General features: G+C 49.5%; 1 protein-coding gene across 1 annotated transcript; it reads left to right on the top strand.

Moving 5' to 3' along the window:
* Window positions 1–16,851: 16,851 nt before the first annotated feature.
* On the top strand, window positions 16,852–20,915 carry DBX1 (developing brain homeobox 1). The gene is made up of 4 exons (XM_014863238.3): window positions 16,852–17,218; window positions 17,877–17,978; window positions 19,915–20,117; window positions 20,556–20,915. The coding sequence occupies exons 1-4, from the start codon at window positions 16,852–16,854 to the stop codon at window positions 20,913–20,915; spliced, it is 1,032 nt and encodes a 343-aa protein (XP_014718724.1).
* Window positions 20,916–22,304: the final 1,389 nt, after the last annotated feature.

Raw genomic sequence — 22,304 nt, 5'->3', positions numbered from 1 at the left:
GCAGTTTTTAGGTAACATATACCCAACTTGCTCATAGTGAATTTAAATGGATTTAAGAGGCATAGAAGCTCTAAAAGAGCTTTTCACAGGACCCTGGACTTAGCTCCAGTCTTTATCAGAAGACATCCCATTTGCCTGGTTTATTCCCCACTGACTGATTAACTTGCCCCAAACAGTTATTTCATTAAGACTTTCCTCACCTGAATGTTTCCAAAGGTTCTTAGCTTCCTATGGGCTGAAGTCCACACTGTTTGGTCCGGCTTTGAACACATTCCACAACTTGACAGTAGCCAACTTATCCAAAGTGATTGTCTGCATCCCACAAGCTCAGCCCTGGGCTCCAGCCACACCAGCACCGTCACAAGCCCCTGAATGCGTCAAGCCAGTTCCCAGCCTCTACCCTGGGGATTCCGGCAGGGGGTGGGGGTGCTCCCCTTTAAATAGAGAGCTCAGGGAGAGATTCACTAAGAAGGTGAGATTGGAACATAGACCTGAGGGAGGTGAGGGGTGAGCCATGTGAGTATCGGAAGGTGAGCATTTCAGACAGCGGGAACAGCCAGGCAAAGGCACTAGGATGAAAATACACCTGCCAAGTTCAAAGAGCCACAGGGAGGCCAGTATGTCTGGAGCAGGGAGAGTAATAGGAGGTGCAGTCTGAGGCATAATGGGGCGGTGGGGGAGACGGGCCCAGGTGGTGGAGGGCCCGTGGGCCTTTGTGAGGACTTTGGCTTTTCTTCAGAGACAGGAAGCTCTGGAGGGTTTTGAGCAGAGAAATGACATGATCTGACTTGCATTTTAAAAGCGTCCCTCTGGCTTCAGTGTTGAGCAGACTGTTGTCCCAGGTTAGAAGCAGAGGGACTATTACAGTAAAACAGGCGAGAGACGCAGCGGTGGGGACCAGCGGGTAGTGGTGGGGATGGTGAGAAAGGATCAGATTTGCAGATGCATTTGGAGAGGAAAGCCTGAAGATTCTCTGTCTTTAAGCTCGATTTCAAGGATGGGTAGGAATGACCCAGGGTTGAGAACAACCTGTGTGTAGGCCCTGAAGCACAGAATAGCTTGGCTGGTTCCAGGAACCGAAAGGTCCAGGGAGCTGGAGCCTAGTGAACAGGGAGGGGACGCGGGCCCCTACTGTAACTCCAGATGGAGGCTGAGTGGATCGGAGCGTGAACTATTAGAAAAGTCTTATTTGGATCCAGCCAAACAAGTGTCTCTCGATTGGCCCCAGTTCCACTTGCTTGGGGTCAGGTGAAACGAGCCTGATTTCCTTCCTCGAGGCTCCATACTGTCCTCAGAACCCCTCCACTTTGTTCAGTGCCTGTCACATGCACTTATCCAGGACTGAGTGCACTGTCACAGCTCAGACCCAACCAGAGCAAAACTAGAGTGTCCCGGGTTCCGTGCCTGGAGACCGAGGTCCATGTCTGCCCGTGAGCAGCTGTGGGATGAGCTACCCTCCATTCTCCTCACGCTGCTGCTGCTGCTGCTGCTCCCAAGGGCCGCGCCCTATTCCCCCTGATGGCTTCTTATCTGATCTGTTTCACAATGTGAGCACGACAATCATTTTGGCCCCCCCGTCATAATGGCTTCCCACTAATATGCAACTGGTGAGAACACACGAGTATTTATTCATAATTGCCAAAACTTGGAAACAACTAAGACGTCCCTTAAGAGGTAAATTGATAAATAAACTGTGGTACATACAGACAATGGAATATTATTCAGTGTTAAAAAGAAATGAGCTATCAAGCTGTGAATAGACATGGAGGAAACTTAAATGCATACTACTGAGTGAAAGAAGCCAGTCTGTGTGATTCCAGCTATAACATTCCGGAAAAGGCAAAACTATGGGGAGAATAATAAGATCTGTGGGTGCCTGGGGGCGGGTGAGGGAGAGAGATAGACAGGCAGAACACAGAGGATTTTCAGGGCAGTGAAAATACTCTCTCTATATTTTGATGATGGATATATGCCTTGATGCATTTGTCCAAACCCATAGAATGTGCAACACCAGGAGTGAACCCTAAGGTCAACTATGGACGTTGGGTGATTGTGATGTGTCAATGAGATATAAAAATGTACCATTGGTACATTGCTAAGAAATGTACCACTCTGGTGAGTGATGTTGATAATGGGGGAGGCTATGCACGCGTGGGAGCACATCTCTGAACTTTCTTCTCAATTTTGTTATAAACCTAAAACTTCTCTAAAATAATAGTCTTAAGGGGAAAAAAAAAGCTGCTGGAGGCACACCCTTGTTAACAGGAGATGAGGGAACACAGATTCCAAAGAAAGGGGGTCCTAGGCTGGGTGGCACCCGTAAAACAGCCGAATTGGACAGCACAGGCTTTTCCCTCTCTGCTCTATTAAGCTCTTGTTCCTTGATGTTTCTAAGTAACGAGGGCATTTTCTGATCGTCATCCTGGATGTATCCAAGTGAAGAGAAAGTGACAGCTACATTTGCTGAGCATCTACCATAGGCATTTCTTTTATAGCAGGAAGTTTTCATGATAAAATTTGGAATTAACCACAGAATCAATTCGAAAATAGGATTTGCCCTGCTCTTGGTTTTAAAGTATCTCCATCTGGAACTTGTAGAAATTTGAACCAACATGGCAGCTTCATCTGAATGGCTTTGGGCTTTATTTATGCCAACAATGGATGATGAAGGGATAAAAGTAATAAGAATGAGTAAGAAGTACGAAAGACAGTGTCTATAGCACTGTGAAAAGAAAGCTCTTTATTCTTGAGCACAGGTTGGAAGTAATGAAAGCTGTATTTGCTAAGGAACGTTTATAACAATATTTAAAACTTCTGCTTTGAAATGTCTGCAGGAAAAACAACTTTGATATTGAAAATCTGAGACTCACGAATCCTTAGCCCCTTTTCTTCCGTTCTGCTTCTATAACATGGTTTCTTAAAATGATAACACTGATCCCATCGGCACACCCGCCATCACACACTGAACCAGGCTGTGCTAAGCAGGTACTGAGTCAAATAGGTCACGAACGGCATGAGTTTTATAAACCAGCTCCCTTTGTTTCTCTATGGAATGGCAAATAGACTCAAAATTCTCTTCCGAAGCACCAGTCAACCTGAGTCAGTTGGAACTGAAACTTTCTATATATTTTCTGAAACTCTAATGTTCTTTGACCAAAACCTGAACCAAGGGGGATATTTCACGTGCGGGGATGCTCTGTCCTCTGAACCTGATTCACCGTCTGAGCCCAGAGCTAAACCCCCTGCTGCAGGTGCCAGGAAAGGGCCTTGAAAAAGGGGGTTTTTCCCCGGAAGAGTTAAACTTCTTGAGTGAACGGGACCTTGCCTCGACTCCAACCCTTCTCTCTCCAGAAAACGGCTCCGGGAGCCCCAGAGGGGGCTCTGTCGCTCTGACTTCTCACACACCCTTCTTTCAAATGAATTTAAACCTTTTCTTGTCCAAATCCCTACAGAAGAAAAAAAAAGTAACCACTCTGCAGTTTTTCTACTATTATGCAAATAGATTAATCAGGCAATGCTCCTGTGAGAATTAATTTATATTGGAATCCAATGAGGCCTGGATGCTCGCTAACTGAACCCCTAGGCCAAAGCCTCAGCTAGGTAGCACCTCATATTATTCCTTTGACGAGATGTGAACTGACATAAATACTATGGCTCCCTTTCAATCCGATTACCCCGTACCTCACATCAACGCTACCCCAGCCATCAGATTCTGGCGTCTTTCCTTTCACCGGCTCCAGGAACAACAGACAACTCCTCCTTGATAAACAAGCACCCACGCTGCCACCTCGTTCCCCACTCTTCACCCATCATCCTCACTCAATGGGCTCTATTCGACAAGGTATTTTATTTTTTTGTAGGAATCAAGGACTAAAAAACAGTTGAAAATCAAGCCTGGCTGGGACTGTTCATTCAAAGCTGCCCTTTCACAGTCAGTCACTAAGACCCTCTGGAATAACACCCCTGAAATACCCACCCTTCAGTGGACGCCGTCCCCTTGGGACGCTCTCCCCCTCCGCTTCATCTCCCTCCCTTATGTCTTATGAACTCTTTTTAAAGCACACAAAAAACAAATAGCGGCACAGGTTTCCCTGGGCTGGCGTGACCTGAACGTACATTTTAAACCATACCTTTGTACTAAACTCATGTTGACAACCACTAAATTCTTCCCGTTGCTCTGCATAGAAACTTAAAGATAAAAAAAGACTCACTTCTCCCCCCACACGCCCCCCCCCCCCCCCATCAAACTCTGCCCATTTAAAAGGCTTGGCTAAACAACTCACCAGGTGGGGGAAAGGCTTTTCTATGTGGGCAGCTCGGTTTCTGGAGCCCCCACCTTGGTAATTAGATTAACAGGCAACATGTGAATAGCGGCAAGCACAGCAGTCCCCGCTCCCTTCATGTTTTATGCCGCTTATTGGACATAACTGATGCCAAAAATGTCTTGAATGGTGGCAGAAAAAAATATGGATTTGCGAACAGCTCTGCGCTGAAGATGAGAGAGGAAGAAAACAATGGAAGCTTTATTTTTAAAAAGCAACCCAGAGCCATTGTGGTGCTTGGTTTTTTGAGAAAGGGGCAGAAGTTACATAGGATGATAAACTGGGGCTATTGGTATGACTGTTAGCATTGTTCATTAATTTAAATATTTCTGTGCCTCCCTTTGCACTATCTGAATAGAGGACAGTGACCCCATAGATAGGGCTTGTCTCTCTGAGCCGGCGGAGGCAGGAATGCCCCCTGTAACCACAGGCTCGGAATCTGAGAAACCCTTTGAAACATCCTCTGACTAAACATGTATATTAAGAAGCTATTCACTTTTTAGACATAAGAGAAAGCAAAATAAGTAGTAAGAATTGAAGCACGTGAACAGTCCCTCAGCCAGCTACAGGGAAAGTTATAGTTTTGCCAAATACCACTCATTTTTTTTTAGGCAACCTTCTTTCTGTCATGCCAGAGGAGAATATCTCTGTTTTCCTATAAAGTGGACTTCCACTTAAAAGCGGAAGAGGCACTGAGCCAACACTTTAGGTTTCAGTAATGAATTGTCACTAAAGGCGACACTCTCTTTTGCTTTCATCCTAACACTGGTGCGTTTGCCCAAACATCTAAAATTTGCTGCTCAGCATCTTCCAGGAGCAGGTTTAGTGGAATGTTGTTTTATACCATATTTTTACTCAGAAATAAGTGCCATCGCTTTATTCCCTTCCTTGGCCTGGTTGTTCACCATTCGTTCAACAAACGCTCATTCAGCAACTACTGATTGCTGGGCGTGTCCACGGTGGCAGGCTCTCGAGAGCAGTCAGGATGAGCAGTGCCATTAAAATCCTCACTCCACAGCCTTCCTTTGCCTACAATTTGGGGCCACAGGAATCTTCTCCCGTACACTCAGCCCTACTCAGTCCCACCCCTTAATAGGAAAAACCTAGGAACCTTGGTTCATGAACCTCCGGCGCTCTGCCTCCAGTCACCCTCACTGTTGTACCTTCTTGCGACAAAGGCTTCCAGGAGGTCCTGATAGACCTCACGCTCCCTAAGTTCCCCTCTGGAGCCTTTGTCTTTTTGTTCTTCAGTGTCTTCCCAGATCACCTGCCTACCCAGAACAAGAATTGCTCCAAATGGAGGGCCTGCCTTCTGCCAGCCCAGTGGTCCTCAACCAGGGGTAATCTGGGCCCCCATGGAGACATTTGGCAGTGTCTGGAGACATTAGCCTGAGAAAAGATCAAAATTCAAAGCACAGTTTCCAAGGAATGCACATCACTTTTGCATCATCATAAAGTTGAAAACTTCTAAGTCAAACCATGTGAGTCGGGGACCATCTATATATGTATATATTTCACACCTATCTCACATATGCATCAAGAGCAACCTAGAACCCACAAACACAAGCTGGAACCCCACAAGAACAGACTGAAACCCGCGTCAGTCCCTGCTGCCTCTGACCTTGTTGGTGTGGACGTCCTGCAAAAGCCAAGGCCCTTCTTCAGGGAGGTAAACACACATACCTGGCGCAGGGGTCAGAGGCGCTGGGGATGGTGGAGCATCTACAGGGCCAGCTGCTGCCCCACACCAATGGGGTGAGCCAGCTGATCAGCTACAAAATGGTTACTGCTTTCCTTCCACCCTCTGAAACTCTCCAGACTCTATTGTGGCCCACCCTAACTGGAATGATGTAAGAAATGAATTCTTAAAAATGGAGTTAAGCCTAGCCAGGGTGACATAGTACAAAGCTACCATAGTTATTAAATTTCTCTAAGTTTCCGCATCTTCTAGGTAAGTGAGGATAACAATGATAGCTATTTCATAAGGCTGTTGTCATTGATATTGTTTTATATGTCCTTCACTGACATTTAAAAGAAAATCAGGTACAGGAATAAGATATTTAGTTTCCTAAAGGAAAGGGTACTAATTTTCTTATGTATAAATGTAAGCCAGTCACTGTTCTGGGCAATATACATTTTTTGCAGTCAAATTTTAGGGTGAGTATTATTATACCCATTTTGGATGAGGAAGTCGAAAAAACTAAGGAAGAGAAAGGTTAAGTAACTGGGCAGGGGCTGTTCCTATGTCACCCCAAGTGGAATGGGAAGATCTGGGATGGCATAAGCTATGTCTGACTTATTCTCTCCAGTGGTCCCAGACCTGGAGCAGTGTCTGCTGGCACATGGTGGGACCTCAATACATATTTATTGATTGAAGGAGAGGATGGGGCGCTAAGGCTTGATTTATGTTTTAAAATCTCTAGTTGCCTCTCTTTGGTTCCTTCTAGTAATATAGACCTCACTACTTATTGTCTTCTCTTGGCAGCCCTTCACATACTTGAACGCGGCAGTCATATCCCTCCAGGTTTCAACTGCCCCAGGCCAACAGCCTCAGCTTCTTGGCATGAGTTTCTCATATTCAGGAGCTCTAGTCAACGCTGTCAAAAGACCTCCTGCAATGATGGAAATGTTCTATATCTGTGCCATCCAATATGGTAGCCACTAGTCACATGTGGCTATTGAGAACTTGAATTGTGGCTATGGTGACTGAGGAATTAGATATTAAATGTTACTTACATTTTTACATTTTATTTAATTTCTATTTTCATTTAAATGATGTGCATTCTATTTATTTATCTAGTTTGCATTTGAATAGTCCCACGTGGCTAGTGGCTACTGAACTGGACAGTGTAGCTCTAGTTTTACACTCTTTTTCCTTGGTAATAAGATGGACATCTGCATCTTCTCTGAGTGTCCCACTTTCCTTGCCTTCCTCTCCGCCAGAGTTAACCAATTTCGATACCCCACACCCTGGGTTGGCCTTCTGTCTCATGTCAGCTGACTCAGTACCTAAGACCTAAAGATTGGCTGGAATACCATTCTTTGGCAAGCACCAGGTTTCAGAGCAGCAACCTTTTGCTTTCTGGGTCACATAATTCCGCTTAGTGATGAGTTCATTAACATATATATTTATACACATAGTTTCTGTCTAAGACCGTAAGTGAGTGTTGGGTGGGGATCTGCCAACGCATTCATTAATCACACTGTAAAACTTAAACATTGACTTCATTTAATGCTGTGAGACCAGGAGTAAGTAGAGATATGTTACCTCGAGCTTGGTTCCCTGGCTATGGAATTTAACTCTCTGTTAAGCAGTATTTAGTCGACTAAATACAAGCATATTCACTTGTAATATCCACTAATGGCCAACAATACCAACAGAAGTCATCACCTAATCATTCAAGTCACCAAAGAGGACTGGCCTAGGGGATACAAATGAAGATTAGACAGTCTTTTGACAAAATCTGGGAACTTTGTCATCTGGTTACCATCGAGAGAACCAAATAGTATAAAATGGAGAGTTAATAACGACGAGACTTTAGAAGAGGTTAGAAGAGAGACCAGTGACCTAAACACACTGAACTTTAACCCAGGAAAGGCCCATTCAGATGAGGCAGAAGAGTGTTCCCCGAACTTGAAGGATTCCTCACATTCTCTGAATGCCTGCCACGTGCCAGGCATGGGGACAAAGACACAGCAGTGCCTCCCCACAACCAGTCCATGGTCCACAGGGGAAACAAACAGGTAAATTGCTCCAATAGTAACAGCTCCTAGATTTAGCAAATAAAAATACAGACTATGCAGTTAAATTTGAATTTCTGAGAAACAATGAATAATTTTTTAGTGTAAGTATATCCCATGCAATATTTGTGACATACTTATACTAAAAATAATGCTTGTTTGTTTGAAATTCAGATGTAACTGTGTATCCAGTATTTTACCTGGCAAGTCTAAATATAGGGTAATATATGCAATGATACAGGCGAGTGTTAGGTACTACAAGAAAATATCCAAGGGACATAGACCTAAGGGTACACTGCAGAGAAGGGTCACAGAGGAGGTGAGGCTTAAACTAAATCTTTCCCAACAAATAGAGGTTAGCCAGATGAAGAGAGTCCAGAAGGATCAGCATGTACAAAGGTACTGGGGTTTGAGAGAGCAGGGCATATTTGGGGAAGAGCAAGTAGGTCATCTGAAATAGAATAACGAATAGGTAGAATTTCAATAACTGTATGGGAGCAGAGCTACAGTCAGAGCCCAGAATAACATGACCATGAAGGGAAAAACAGAAAAGAGAGTTTGTGAAGAGAGCAGGAAGGAGCGGTCTGAGAAGGAAAAAGAAAACCATGAAGCCAAGAAGGAGGAAGCCCACAGTGACCAACACTGTAGTCAGGCCAAGTATGATAAGAGAAGTCCACTGACTATGCCAACAGGGACAGCATCAGTGACACTGACAAGAGCCATTTCAGTGCAATGTGATAGCAGCAGGCTGAGAAAGGTCATGGAGGTGGCAAGACTAGGAGAGAGCAAGGGTAGATGCTGCTTTCCCAAAGTTTGGTTGTGAAAGAAGAACCATGCTTAGACTTGGACAAACAAGGAACCAGCCTGGGCCCTGAACTCTAGACAGGGGCCCCGTCTAGCTCCCCTCCAGCTCCACCCACGTCCACACGGCCAAGGGGACATGCTCACCGGGAGCCTATACACTCCCTTTTTGGCTCTGGAATTCGTTGCCCAAATGGAACCAGGCCTGTTTCAAAGACTACACAAGCCTCTTCCTATGTCTCTCTCCCCAAGGGTGGACCGTGCCACTAGTGTGCTCATCCCTAAACCTGAGGCATGGAGCAGGGATGGCTGTTTGGAAGGTGGGGGGGGGGGGGGGGTGTGTGTGTGCATGGATCGCCAACATGTGGACCAGGTATCCACACTCTTGGATGCATGGCCCTTGGGGATGGAGGATGGAGTCAGGATGGGAAGTGAAGTAGGGTGGGCCACAGGCTTCCATCTATAGTCTTGTCTCAGGCCTCACAAAAATTAGAGGAAATCTGTAAGAAGATTTAGTTAGAGATGGACATAAGGCCAACAGAGGGTCCTCTTGAAAATGAGCACAGTTTGAAAGAACCTGTGGTGAAGGGAATATTGAAGCCAGAGACTGAGAACAATGAAAACAAGTTCCCTGTATCAGTCAGGAGTTCAGCAGCAAATATTTCCAATGAAGAGACCACTTACAGAAGTGTGGGCAGGGGTGAGGGAATAAATAAAGGATGTTTATGCACCCAAAGACTAGCAAGAATGGGAAGCCAATATGTCCCTCTATGTCCTTAGCCCTGAAACCGCAGGAGGTTGGCCAGACAACACTGCCAGAGCCCAGTGAGCTTGGCAGCTGAGGCTGCAGAAAGTCACAGAAATGCAGCAAAGCAAAAAGGGAATGGGAGGAATGAATACCCCAACCTTTCTCTCCTCCTGCCCATTGCCTCCCACTGACTGAACCCAACTAGAAGAAAGCAGCCAGCAAGGTATCCTGAGGTCAATGCATTCCCTTGAGGCCAGCCTCTTGGTGCAAAATCAAGGGGAGTAGGGATAGGAAGAAGATTTGGAAGGGCAAACAGAGAATAAATAACTAATATTGTCCCCAAGGAGGCAGGAGGACCTGACTCAGTGGGGATGTGAACAGAATGGAGAGTAAGTTGGCAGGAAGGAGATGGAAGGTGTTTCTGCCTGGTGACCATCTCTCTTTCTCTCCGCAGGAAAACGGGAAGGTGATAGTGGATGAGGATGAGCAGACAAGGGAATGTTCTCATTTGCCTCCTGCAGCCGGCAGCTGGCAGCTGGTCCAAGGCCTTTGCGCAGTTTAGGTAACACCCTAAGATGAGGCTATCCCCTCGATCCCTTCCCAGTGTAAGAGGAACGTCACATTCTCTTGTGCCTCCCTCCCCCTTCCCTGCACTGCCTAAGCGAGGTGCAGAGCAGGCACAAGGACGTTTCCTTCCCTCTTTCTGCCACAACCTCTGAGCACCTCGGCCTCAGGCAAACAAACCAGCAAGTTAGAGGCGCTCGCGCTTCAGAGTACTTCCCTCTCAAGTATTCACTCATGGCTCAAAACAGCCTCCCTATCTGATAGACCCTTCCTCTGACCAAATCAAGACTCCTTACCTGTTGGAAGAAAAATAATTCTTAAAACTAATTTTCACTACTTTATAAAGAACTAGTAGTCTTACATCTAATCCTCCCATGGGTGTCTGGATTAGAGAAATACCTCTTTGTCCCAAATACCTCTTTGTCCCAAATACCTCTTTATGAAATTTCAAACAGAGAAAAAAATGAGCTGAAGAATGTTCGAGATGTTTACAGACAAGTATGTTCCCCGCTCCTTCTCCTAGGAACTGACCCTAGACCAACAATGACTCCTCTTCCTTCTATGCTTTAAAAGACACCATCTGGTTGTTTTTTTTTTTTTTTCCTTTTTCTCCCCAAAGCCCCCCCGGTACATAGTTGTATATTTTGTTGTGGGTCCTTCTAGTTGTGGTATGTGGGACGCTGCCTCGGCGTGGTTTGATGAGCAGTGCCATGTCCGCACCCAGGATTCGAACCAACGAAACCCTGGGCGGCCTGCAGCGGAGCGCACGAACTTAACCACTCGGCCACGGGGCCAGCCCCACACCATCTGGTTTTTTAACATTAAAAAAAGAAAGAAAGATAAAGGAGAAGGTGAAGCAAGATTCTGGTTTAGAGAAGAGAGTCTGTCCTTAGGCAAACATCGTTTCCCCTTGCCGGCTCTCATACGTCGGACAAAATTAAGTTTTAATATAAAAACAACAAGCGCTTGAAAGGTTGGTATAAACATCGCAGCACTGACTTCTCACACCCAATCAACGTGAACAAGACGAGGCTTCGCAGAGACCCGTTCTCGAAGTGTGTGTGTGTGGCAGGGCGGGCGCCTGCCTTTCTCCGGGATCTGCCACCCAACTCACTAGACGTCAACTACCCACGCACCCCAGGGGCCACTGCTACCAGAACACAAAACCAGCCTCTCTAAGAGGCATCTGCTCCCCATCCCTGAGTCCTTGGGGACGTCAAAGAAGGCAGAATAGATTTCATCTTCTCTCTTCTCCCTCCTGCCGTCGACAAAAGAGGCCTTTTCAGGCCCAGAGAAAGATCGTGTATCCTTTCCCACCCAGCGCCCAGCACCCAACTTCACCTTCGTCCAACCTCTTTATCCAGAAAGACTCTGTACAGGAAATCAACAGTTGCAGCTCGGGGCGAAGGGAACGGGGAAAAAAGCTGTGGGGGGTAGTGACGGAGGGGGGGAGGAGGCAGGCGGCCAGGAAGGGGTTCATTATGGGGCCACAACCGTAATTAAGGCTGCAGAAAGGCGAGGCCAGGACCAGGGGAGTGAGCTTGGGAGTATCACCTCCTGATTTACACCTGGAGGCCAGCCCCAGGACCAGGCCGGGACCAGGACTGAAGAGGAGCCGCGCGCAAGGAGGATGCTGGGCTGCACGTGAGGGCCCGGCCATCCCAGGGCTCTGCTCTCCGCACCCAGTGGACTGCGAAACCTGGAGGGCAGACGCCGCGCGCGCGGTCCTCCGGGCCCGGCGATCTGTCCTGAAGCCCCGACTCACTCCACGCTCCGTCCTGCCCCTCAGGGCGCGCCCCTGGCACCCGGAAACGCGGTCTTTCGGGTCGTGGGGGGGTGGGGGGGCTGTCGCTGGGGCCCGCGGTGGGGCGACAAAGAGCTGCGAGTTTTCAAACCTTAGAAGTCAGATCTAAAACGGCCCTTAGAGAGCTCTCTAGGACGATCTCTCGTTTTACACACAGGGACACTGAGGCCCAGGAGACAAGGACCTTACCTAAAGACACACAGTAAAGTGAAACGGATCCAAATGTGAGTTAAAAGCATCTTTAACCCCGCGGTCTGCGGAAAGCCGGTTAAGGAGGAAAAGCAGAGGCAATTTATTTTTAAGGAGAGTGAGGGGGAAACATCTGCTTTGAAAAGAAGCAATATAAAATTAACTTCTCAGACAAGGCGGGGGGGATGGAGCTATGGAGAGAAAAAGCACTCGAGGTCCCGCTCTCCACAATTTGATTTTGGTTATTTTGAAAGAGCTCAGATCTCCTCTGCCGACACCTTACGGTGTTAACATCGCTGGGCCGCAGGGTCCAAGCAGCCCGTTCAACTCCCGCCAGGCCGGCACTGCGAGCCGCGCTGCTCTACAGAGATCCTCTTTCTTCGGGTGAAAAAAAAAGAAAAAAAAGAAAACACAAAAAACCCACAAAAAAACACAACACACAGTTAACCACCTGTCAGGGCTGAGGATACAATGAGGCTCCTCCAAAAAGAGCTTTTCATGCATGCGTAATATATTTGTTCAGCTATTCACTTAATGAAGCTGATAAATGTGACGCAAAACAATAGTCAAGTTAATCTATTTAGTAAAATGTTTTGAGACACTCAGGCTACGTTAAGGAGGGGAGCGTTCGGCGACATTTTCATTTAAATGCGCTCATCTCCCCTCTTAGGCTGCACAAGGGGGTTCAGGCAATCTATGTGAATATAATTTCTTATAAATGTGTCTTTAATGGGTTTAATTCACCCTTGCCAGCTGTTTTGGGGGCTATTTTGTAAGAGCAAAACAAACGTTTCAGGCTTGGAAAGCTAGTTAAAATTAGTTTCGGTCAGCGAGGCCAAGCTATATTTCCTGCAAACCATCTGCTTGATTGGCACAATAGAAGGATTTTCAAGGAAAAAGGGGGGAGTGAGTGTGAAAGGAACGAGGGGTGGGGGAGCCGCTAGAAAGGGCTGGGGCGGCCGGTAGCTCCTCGTGGCCTATTCTGAAGGTGAACCCCTTAGAGGTGTCTTAATAGAGCGTCTTGCCTGGAGGGCTGGGGCGCAGGAAAGCTGTTTCAGCCCTAGCCTCGCCGCCTTCCTCCTTTGCCTAGCCCGTCGGCTTCCTGTGTTTTCCTGAGACCGTAAAAGCCAGGCGGCGGGCGCTTTTTCCCGTCCCCACCCCTCGGCGTCCTGCTAAACTTGCAGAGCGCTCTCTATTGGCGGCTCCAGCCGCGAGCGCCGAGGTCTCGGGGCTCGAACTCTTGCAAAGTGAGACCCTGGGGTCACAATCTTCCTAAATTTACGCTCGTTATCTTTTCGAAAGGCGGGGTTTGCAGCGCCCTTCGCCTCTCTCGGCGGCCTGCGCTCGCCGGTGCGCTCCGGGCTCTGCCCACACTGGAGGGGGCGCGCAACGGCGAGAGCGCGGCGCGTGGGGCTGGGACCCGCCCGCTCTCCACCGCCCCGGGGGAAAGAAACTTCCAGAGCGGGTTCCGAGAGCCCTTCCTGCCGTCCCAGAAAGGCCTTGTAGGTCCCAAGAGCCCCGGCCTCCCCCAGGGAGCAGTCGCGCCCGCGGCGCAGCCAGGGATCTTAACCCCAACCGGGGCCTCCGATTCTCTTTTCCCTTGAAAGAGAAATAGAAAGCCCAGCTCTGGGATAGAGAACGCGGGTGACTTCTCCGAAATAAACTTGAAGATAAGGACATTACAATGAATGGCAGGACGCACAGAACCCCACGGGCTCAGGTCAAACGGCATTAGTCACAGGTCTTAGTTGCGGCCGCCGCGCCGCCAGCCCCTCAAGCTATCGCAGAGTCTGAAAAGACGCGTTCAAGAAGATCGCTTCAAGTTAGATCCTTTCGTCCGATTTCTTGCTTCCTTAGGATTTATTTTGCCTTTTCACGGGCGGCCAACCCTCGTCCCCGCCCTCGTTTTTCCTCTTTGGCGCCTTAGGAATTCTTTAGGAGGTTATGCAGACCGACTGTTGGAAGCGGGGTCCACGTGGATCGCAGCAAGGGGTTGACCTACCTTCCAGAAAATGTCAAGGCCCCTTTTTAAAGAAGAGAAGTTAGCAGCAGTTAGTCTATAGTGAGGCAGAATGGCCGGTGTGCCTGTAGGAGGGGTGTTATGGAGCGTGTCAATGGGCAGATAATAACTAGAAACTACACCCAGGGAAATGCCCCAGCAGGAGAGGAGGGCTACGGAAGGGAGGGGGCACTAGGAAAGCCCCAGGCTGGCTCTGAGTCCTTACTGACCCCCAAAACAAAACCCTGCAAACATGAGCTCCATTCTCATCTTCCAGAAGACTGGGCAAGGGCTTCCTCGCTGAGGAAACCTGTAGTGGTGGCCGCTCTCCTTCTGGGCACTGGCAACTGCTCCGGGCAGGGAGAGAGGGAGGAACAGAGTGGAGGAGATGCAAGAGGAGGTGAAACAGAAGAAGGAGATGGAAGAGGTGGAGGAGGAAAAAAGAGAAGAGAAGAGAAGGAAGGAGAGAATGCAAAAACCAGAGTTGGTCCTCCTGCTTCCAGAAAGCAGCTGCCCCTAGGGAGGGGGTGATTGCCATGGAAAACTTTTGTATTGTGGCAAGGTTAAAGTACAAGTGTTCAGATCCATGGTTTAGACTTTTCTCCCCCATTTTATTGCAAAACTTCAAAAAGAGGAACTTTTGAAGTTCTTCACAGGTCTCCCTCTTCGGTTTTCAGGGTTCCCCAATTAACTGGAGCAATGCCTTTCCCATATTTAAATAGCCACTTATTCAAAAGTCGTTCCTTTCCTTAGTGGTGTTCCACCGCCTGCCGCCCAGGATGCGTCCGTAAGCAGTCTTGGGCTCAGAAACTCCATACCTGCGTCATCTTCAAGCGTGAATTCAGCTCCAGAGCCTGGCCCTAAATAACTTTTTAATTTGAATCAAGGGAGTGTTAGCGGCTCCGTTTCTGGTTTAATGTGCTATAAATCGCAGATGCACTTTTACTGAATGGTTAAAGCAGCGACATGGAGATCACCAACACAAAACGCCCTGAACAAAACCATCGAGAGAAATAAAGCTGGTTAATAAGATTTTTGAGAAAGCTTTGTGTTAAAAAGCAAAAAGGAAAACCAGCTGAAGGTGACAGTTAGTTCATGGTTAATAGGATCAGGGCGGCCTGGCGGGGCTGCACACTTCTCTTTGGGGAGGTTCAACCACACTAAAGAAATGAATGGGACATTTAACACATCTGTTATCTCGCCGAGCAGAGAAACGGGAGAATCAAGGCTCAGCGCCACCCCAGCCCCAACCCAGAGGAAAGCCAAGGACTGTATGGAGAAAGATTCTCGTCTGAGGCCCCAAATTAAGGATAGGCTTTCCTGATGTGGACCAACATTTTCGGGCACTTCGTCCTTCGCTCTGTCTTCACCCCTCTGTACGCGTTGCAGTTAATTAAGAAGTTGCGACAGCTTGGCCAAGTTAGCGCCCCACCGTGGGTAGGGCTCTCTCAGGACGAATCCCAACCTTCGCCGCTATGACTTTAAAAGTTCAGGCTGCGAGTTTCAACTGAAACTGCCGAGGGTTCCTAGAGGTTGGAAAAGAGCCAGCGTTGCACTCTCAGAGTTCAGGTCTCCTTGTCCGAGGCAGCGTCCGCAGGGGTAAGCCCTTTGCAAGCGGAATTCCGCCACCTTCCCCGGGTGAGATGCTCCGCTCCGCCCCTCCCTCAGAAGAGCAGCGGAGCGCTCCTGGGTGACGCTTCTAGGAAAACGTCGCTGAAAATCGTTTTCCAAGTTGCTGGAAATTTGCAGGAGACTCATTTGACTGTTCAGGTGTCCACCGACTCTCAGACAATCATTTCCCGGCATGAAATCACTCAAGTCAAGACTTTCCCCTACTCCGCCGGACGCACATCCGATAGCCCCAAAGCATCAGTCTCCAAGTCTCCCTAGGTTGTTAGAATGGCACTTCTCCCCACCCCCCAACACACATTAATTTAACCCACCCCTCACATCTGCTTTATGCCTCAGCTGGAGTAACTACAGGGCTAGAGACTGAAGAGGGAGTATATTTTCACGTTCACTGACTTGAAATTTTCCATTACCCTCCCCACCAAGGGGGGGCGTTATTTTACTGATTGCTTGAAGATGAATTTCTATGAATATTTATTGATTTATTTTCCAGGCTCAGCAGGGGAGCTGCAAATAAATTTAGTGCGTTCTTTAAATAACTCCTTTTCTATGGGGCAAGATGTCATCTGAAACTTCTAAATAGCCATTTAATTAGCCCGGGTGTTGCTTCGGAACAAAAACTCCTGGCGAGAGCTTTGCGGGTGAAACTGTATTGCAAAGAGGCGGTCGATATGCAGAATTGATGCGCGCCAGCCTTTGTCGCTGGCCCATTGTGCGGGCCATGCTTATGAAGACTAATCCAGTCATAAATTGCACCCCTGCGCCAATCAGAGCGCCCAGAGCCTCCGGCGAATGAAGCTCGAGTGGAGAACTTTGTCGAACTTCATTGTCAGAGCTGTCACTTTTCAAAGCGCTTTAACGGGCGGGCCACTATAAAACCATCACCTCGACGGGAGGACCACGGAGGACTCGCAGATGCCCAAGTGGGACCGTCACTTGGAGACGCTTGCTAAACCCAAGAGAGAGGGCGCCGCGGGGGCGGGAGGGGCGGGAAGCGAGGCGTTTACCCTCCGTCCGCTGGAAGAAGGGTTATTCCGACCGCCCTGCGCCTAACATGATGTTCCCTGGCCTCCTCGCGCCCCCCGCCGGGTACTCCAGCCTCCTACGCCCCACTCCCACCTTAACGCTGCCCCAGTCCCTGCAGTCGGCATTCTCTGGCCACTCGAGCTTTCTCGTGGAGGATCTGATCCGCATCAGCCGGCCCCCCGCCTACCTGCCCCGCAGCGTACCCACCGGCAGCATGTCGCCCCCTAGGCACGGGGCCCCCGCGGCTCTCACCGACACCGGAGCCTCGGACCTGGGCTCCCCCCGTCCGGGCACCCGGCGGGGCGGCTCTCCGCAGACAGCCGTCTCCCCTGCCAGCGAGCCCACGTTCTTGAAGTTTGGGGTAAACGCCATCCTCTCATCGGCGCCCAGAACCGGTAAGTAAGCGCAAAATGCTGAGGGCCGGTCCAGGTGCGGAGTCCTTCTGGCTTCAGTTTCCTGTATGCAACGGGTACCCACGCACGCAGCGGCGCACGCCCTTACGCACGACCCCGAGGCACCACGCCGCGCAGGGTGAGACTTAGGTCCAGCCGATTCCGGGAAAGAAAAGCCCCCAGGTTCGCCCCACCTTCAGGATGAACTTGAGCACCTGCAGTCCGAGAGAGCCCACGGTTCCCTGGCGCGGCGAAGCTGAGCGCGCGACCCCGGGCGTCTGGGTTTCTGCCCTCCACCTTCTGGGAGCCGGTTTTTAAAACTCAAGACAATATAGTTAACTAGCTTAACTAGTATTATGGATCTACAATTCTTTCATTCGCCGCCTCAGTCCTACCTATCTCGTTAGCGCCTAGGATAAGACTGGCGAGTGGAGGCGACTCTGAGGATTATTTGGGGGGTGGGGGGAAGGATTTCTACAGACGAGACAATGTTAGGAAAACATTTATTTTACTCTCAATACATTGAGGAAGATGCCTTTGAAACCAGCCGAAGGGTTAATCATATCATGTATTCAATGTGCTGAACAATAATCAAGTCCGTAATCAAATTCCCTTTCTGTCTCCCTCCCTCTTCTCCTCCCTCCCTCTCTCCCTCTCCCAGAAGCATCCCCCGCCTTGCTCCAGAGCGGCCCTCCCAAGACCTTCGCCTTTCCCTACTTTGAAGGGTCCTTCCAGCCTTTCATCAGATCTTCTTATTTCCCAGGTAGGTCTCGTCCCATTCCTTTCACGAGGCTGGGCGGCGCCCCCGTCCCAGCCCATCGCTCCCTGCCCCAAAGCCATATTTCTCCGTCCACCCTCGAGGTTATGCTCTGGTTCAGAGGTTGCGAGGCGTACAACATTCAAGAATCCGTCGCGCCAATTTGATGCCCTATTTAGCACAAGCAGTGACTGCTTGACACTTTGCACCAATTCCCTGCTCTACAAATTAGCAGGAATTGTCATGGTCCCAATTTGAGGCGGTTCCCTTGCCGGCGAGGAGCTGTTGGCATCCCTTCACGACGCCGTTTTCCCACAGAGTCAGTGCACTTGGCCACGATTCCCCACAAAGGTTTCAGCACCATGACCAATTGGTCAGCTCCTCCGGGCAACCACACACAGACCAGCCCTCGTCCCTCCAAGCCCACAAGAGACACCTACCAGCCGGGGCTAATTTCTCTTTAAGACCCATTCAGGGCTTCGGGCTTTTCACAAGACCACATGGGGTGCCCTCTTGTGTGGGACGCCTGGAGTCGCCCAGGGGGAGGGAGACTAGATCCTCCCACAACCCCAACCTTCGATTTGCAACCTGATTTCCCAACTTCTTCGCTTGCCATCCCCCTCCCCGCCCCCCCCCCCACGGCCATTACTTTTCAAGGATCGTAGAGTTTGTGAAATAAGAAGTCGGAGGGAAGCCCGTAATTGGTCCAGTCTAAAGGAGAAGCACCTTAAACAGGTTCCACGAGGTTTTCATCCTGGAATCCCAGTGGTGACTCAAACTATGACTCAAAAATTCTGCAACTGATCAAGACTCAGAAGGAGACAGAGGAGACCCCATAAAGAGAAGAGAGGCTGGGCATGGTCGGTGGGGGATGGGTAAAACCACTGAGCGCACTCCCAAATATCAGCGAAAGAAACCAGCAATTGATTTTTGAAAGGAGAGAATTCACCAACCGTCCCCACCACCTCCACCATTCATGCTGCTGCTGATAATGGAATTTGCTTCCTTTCTCCCTCATCTCAATGCTCTAACAAAAACAACCCGAGCTTTATAAATAGCTTTTCATGTCCATTTAATGAAAACGACTCGGGGAGGAGAAGCCTCTGCCATCAGTATTCTCCCAATGGTCTTAGCCTGCAGTTGTGTTTAGTTTGAAAGTGTAAATCTCTTTTGTTCCAGTAATATATGGCTTTCGCTGCTTGTCCTCAGTCTTTTTCTGTTAGTTCATTACTACACAATTACCATTCACGCTTCATTAGAGTCTCTGTTTCTTTTTGGGTTTTTTTTTTTTACCCTCCCTTAAAGCGAAACTCTTCCCCCTTTTTATCATGCCAATACCCATTGGGAAGCGGTCAATGTGCTAATTAGCTGCCACTTTTCATGTATTCGGGCCGAATTCTTTACGTTTTGTGGGGGAGGGGAGGAAAGATTAATATAAAAAAGATGAATACTAATTGGATTTTTCAAAAAAAAAAAAATCCAAAGCGGATTTTCTCCTCCCTACCAAACCAGTAAAGCACCTCATTTTCATCTGAAGAATGCAAAGCCACTAAGGTGATAAAAGCTTAAGGGGGAACCCAGTGGCCTCAGTTGGATATTTTCATTTTTTTAACGTATATTTTCTGTTGCTATTTTAGCTAATGCACGCAGGTTTGTTTCCCAGAGACCGCTGAACGCAAAAAACGAAACCGCCTATTGTGGGGGCTGTTTTCTGAGTGTCGGTGGTTTTACCTAATCCGGGTCTGCACGGTTGAAAGGGAAAGTTATTTGGGCGGAAAGCGCCTTTCAGTCTCGCAGGTTTGTAGGTTCGTGGCCTATTCTCCAGGGGGAGAAAAAGGAGAGCTTTAAAGAGATGAAGGGATCAGAGAGAAAAACCGAGGGCGGCCGCGGCGGCGGGGAGGACGCCACCGCCCCCCTCACTCGCTACCCCCCGCCCCCGCAGCGTCCTCGAGCGTCGTGCCCATCCCCGGGACCTTCTCCTGGCCGCTGGCCGCCCGCGGCAAGCCTCGCCGGGGCATGCTGCGTCGAGCCGTGTTCTCCGACGTGCAGCGCAAGGCGCTGGAGAAGATGTTCCAGAAGCAGAAATACATCAGCAAGCCGGACCGCAAGAAGCTGGCGGCCAAGTTGGGCTTGAAAGACTCACAGGTGAGGGCAGTTCCCCCCAGCCCCTCCCCCACGGTTCACCCCTCCCCCACGCATCCTACAATCCGGAGAATTCTCTGAAACCGCCTAGGTCCCATTGTGCAGATGGGGAAAGGCAGGCCTAGAGAGGGAATGAATGTACTAGCAAGCTTCCTCGAGGCTCCTCAGGACAACCGGCTCAGCGCCCGCCACCCGCGCCCGTCTGGGCCAGGTGCGGGAGGATGGGGGGATGGGGCAAGTGTGCGAGGAGCGGAGCTGGGGGTGAGGGTGGGGTGACCCATCTGAAGTCACTTCAGGGGGTGGGGAGCGGGCAAGGAGGGGAAACAGGAGAGAGCCTCCTTCCCAGCCCCGTGGTCCTGCCGGCTCCCCTCCCCGGGTCTTGCGGGGAGGGTCCGCGCTAACCTCGGCTTCTGCCCTGCTCGCTCTCTCCCTCCGCCGCAGGTGAAAATCTGGTTCCAGAACCGACGCATGAAGTGGCGGAACTCCAAGGAGCGGGAGCTACTGTCTAGCGGGGGCTGCCGCGAGCAGACCCTTCCCACCAAACTCAATCCACACCCGGACCTCAGCGACGTGGGCCAGAAGGGCCCAGGGGACGACGAGGAGGAGGACGAGGGCCGGGGCAGTCCCCGCCCCCGCATGGCCTATCGCGCGTCCCTGGACCCTCGGCACCTGCAGGACCCGCGGCTCGAAGGGCCGCTGTCCCCCTCGCCCGCGCACTCGAGCAGCCCCGGCAAACCTTCGGACTTCTCCGACTCCGAGGAGGACGAGGAGGGCGAGGAGGAGGAGATCACCGTGTCCTAGAAGCCTCCCGCACCCCGGGTGCTGTAGCTAAGTGCTTTGAAATTGAAGAGGTGGGATCCAGTCTGCGCGTTCACTCAGTCCCCGCTGCCCAGACGCCGCCGCTGCCCACTGTCGAACTGTCGCCTCGTCAAGGGTGCACAGCCCCTTGCATTGCCCAAAATGACATTTCTTTCCCCCACACCACCTGCCAACAGCCCTGTCCACCTAAGTTAAATTTAGGTCTTGGTCCCAGCCGCAACTGTTTCACCCGAGTTAGTCTTGTTTCTTGCAAGCTAATGTAAGCACAGCGGGGGGTCTCCACGCCCACAGCCTGGGGTTAGCGGTGAACCAGGCCCCGCTGGTCTCAAGCAGCCACAACCCTCTAAGGAAGGAAACCTTTTTATGGAGGAGAGCTAGGAGTCAAACCATCAAGCGTGAACTCCAAGACCGCTCACGTCCTGGATCCCTCTGGCTCCCTGTCGTGGGTAGCAAGGGCCTCCCATCTCACTCCAGCCGCGGTAACCCAGTCCTCCCAGAGCAGTGCCCTTAGAAAGCTCAAGAACTTCAGAAAAGGAAAAATATCTCTCTGTGCCTTCTGGTCTCAGGCAGAACATAAATACTGAGTCTTTTCTGTCATATTCCAAATGTTTTCTGGGCAAAGAAGTGAGTTCTCTGAATGGGAGGAAGAGTCAGTATCTATTTCTGTATGTGTGTTCTAAAGCTTTTTCTGTATAGTTTCTGCACCCATCGTATATGCACCAAGCACTCCACCTTGTGCCCTTTCGTTCTTTCTGGGGTAGTTTCATCGAGCTGGAAAGCTCCTGAGCACTGGGTGTGATGCGAACAGAGACAGACCCACAAGCCTCTTTGATTGTTTTCCCTTACTGAACTTTGCTGTCTTTGCACAGCTCTTATGAACTGTACACTATTTTGTACACATGTGTTGTATGGATATTTTATACCAAGGTTACTGTGAATGACTATAAAGGACTGACTAGATTTCCCTCTCCTTTTTTTTGCAATGATTTTTAAACTTTAAAAAGCTAGCTTTTTATTTGCATAACTTATAAAGACATACTTATTTTGTATTTTTACCATGTACAGATTTTTATATATGTATATATGTATCAAATGAACAAAGGCCAAATAAAAGGTAGAATGGATGTAGTGGTCAAATGATACCGTTCACTCGCAGAATGTTGGAGCTGGAAGGGCTGGAGCTGTGCTCGTGCCAGTGCTGCTGGAACTTACAGAAGGTAAGCTCATATCCCAGGATGGAAGGCACCTGTCTGAAGCCACCCAGCTAGTTGGCGGCCAAACTGGAACTAGAACCCATCTCACACCGTCGGGCCAATGCCTTTTCTGCTTCCCTGGACCATGAAATAACCATGTTTGCTGCGGTAACAAAAA

The sequence above is a fragment of the Equus asinus genome, chromosome 20 (assembly GCF_041296235.1).
Source record: "Equus asinus isolate D_3611 breed Donkey chromosome 20, EquAss-T2T_v2, whole genome shotgun sequence".
Classification (NCBI taxonomy): Eukaryota; Metazoa; Chordata; class Mammalia; order Perissodactyla; family Equidae; genus Equus; species Equus asinus.
The sequence above is the reverse complement of the archived record's forward strand: the minus strand, read 5'-3'. Positions and strand labels throughout refer to the sequence as shown.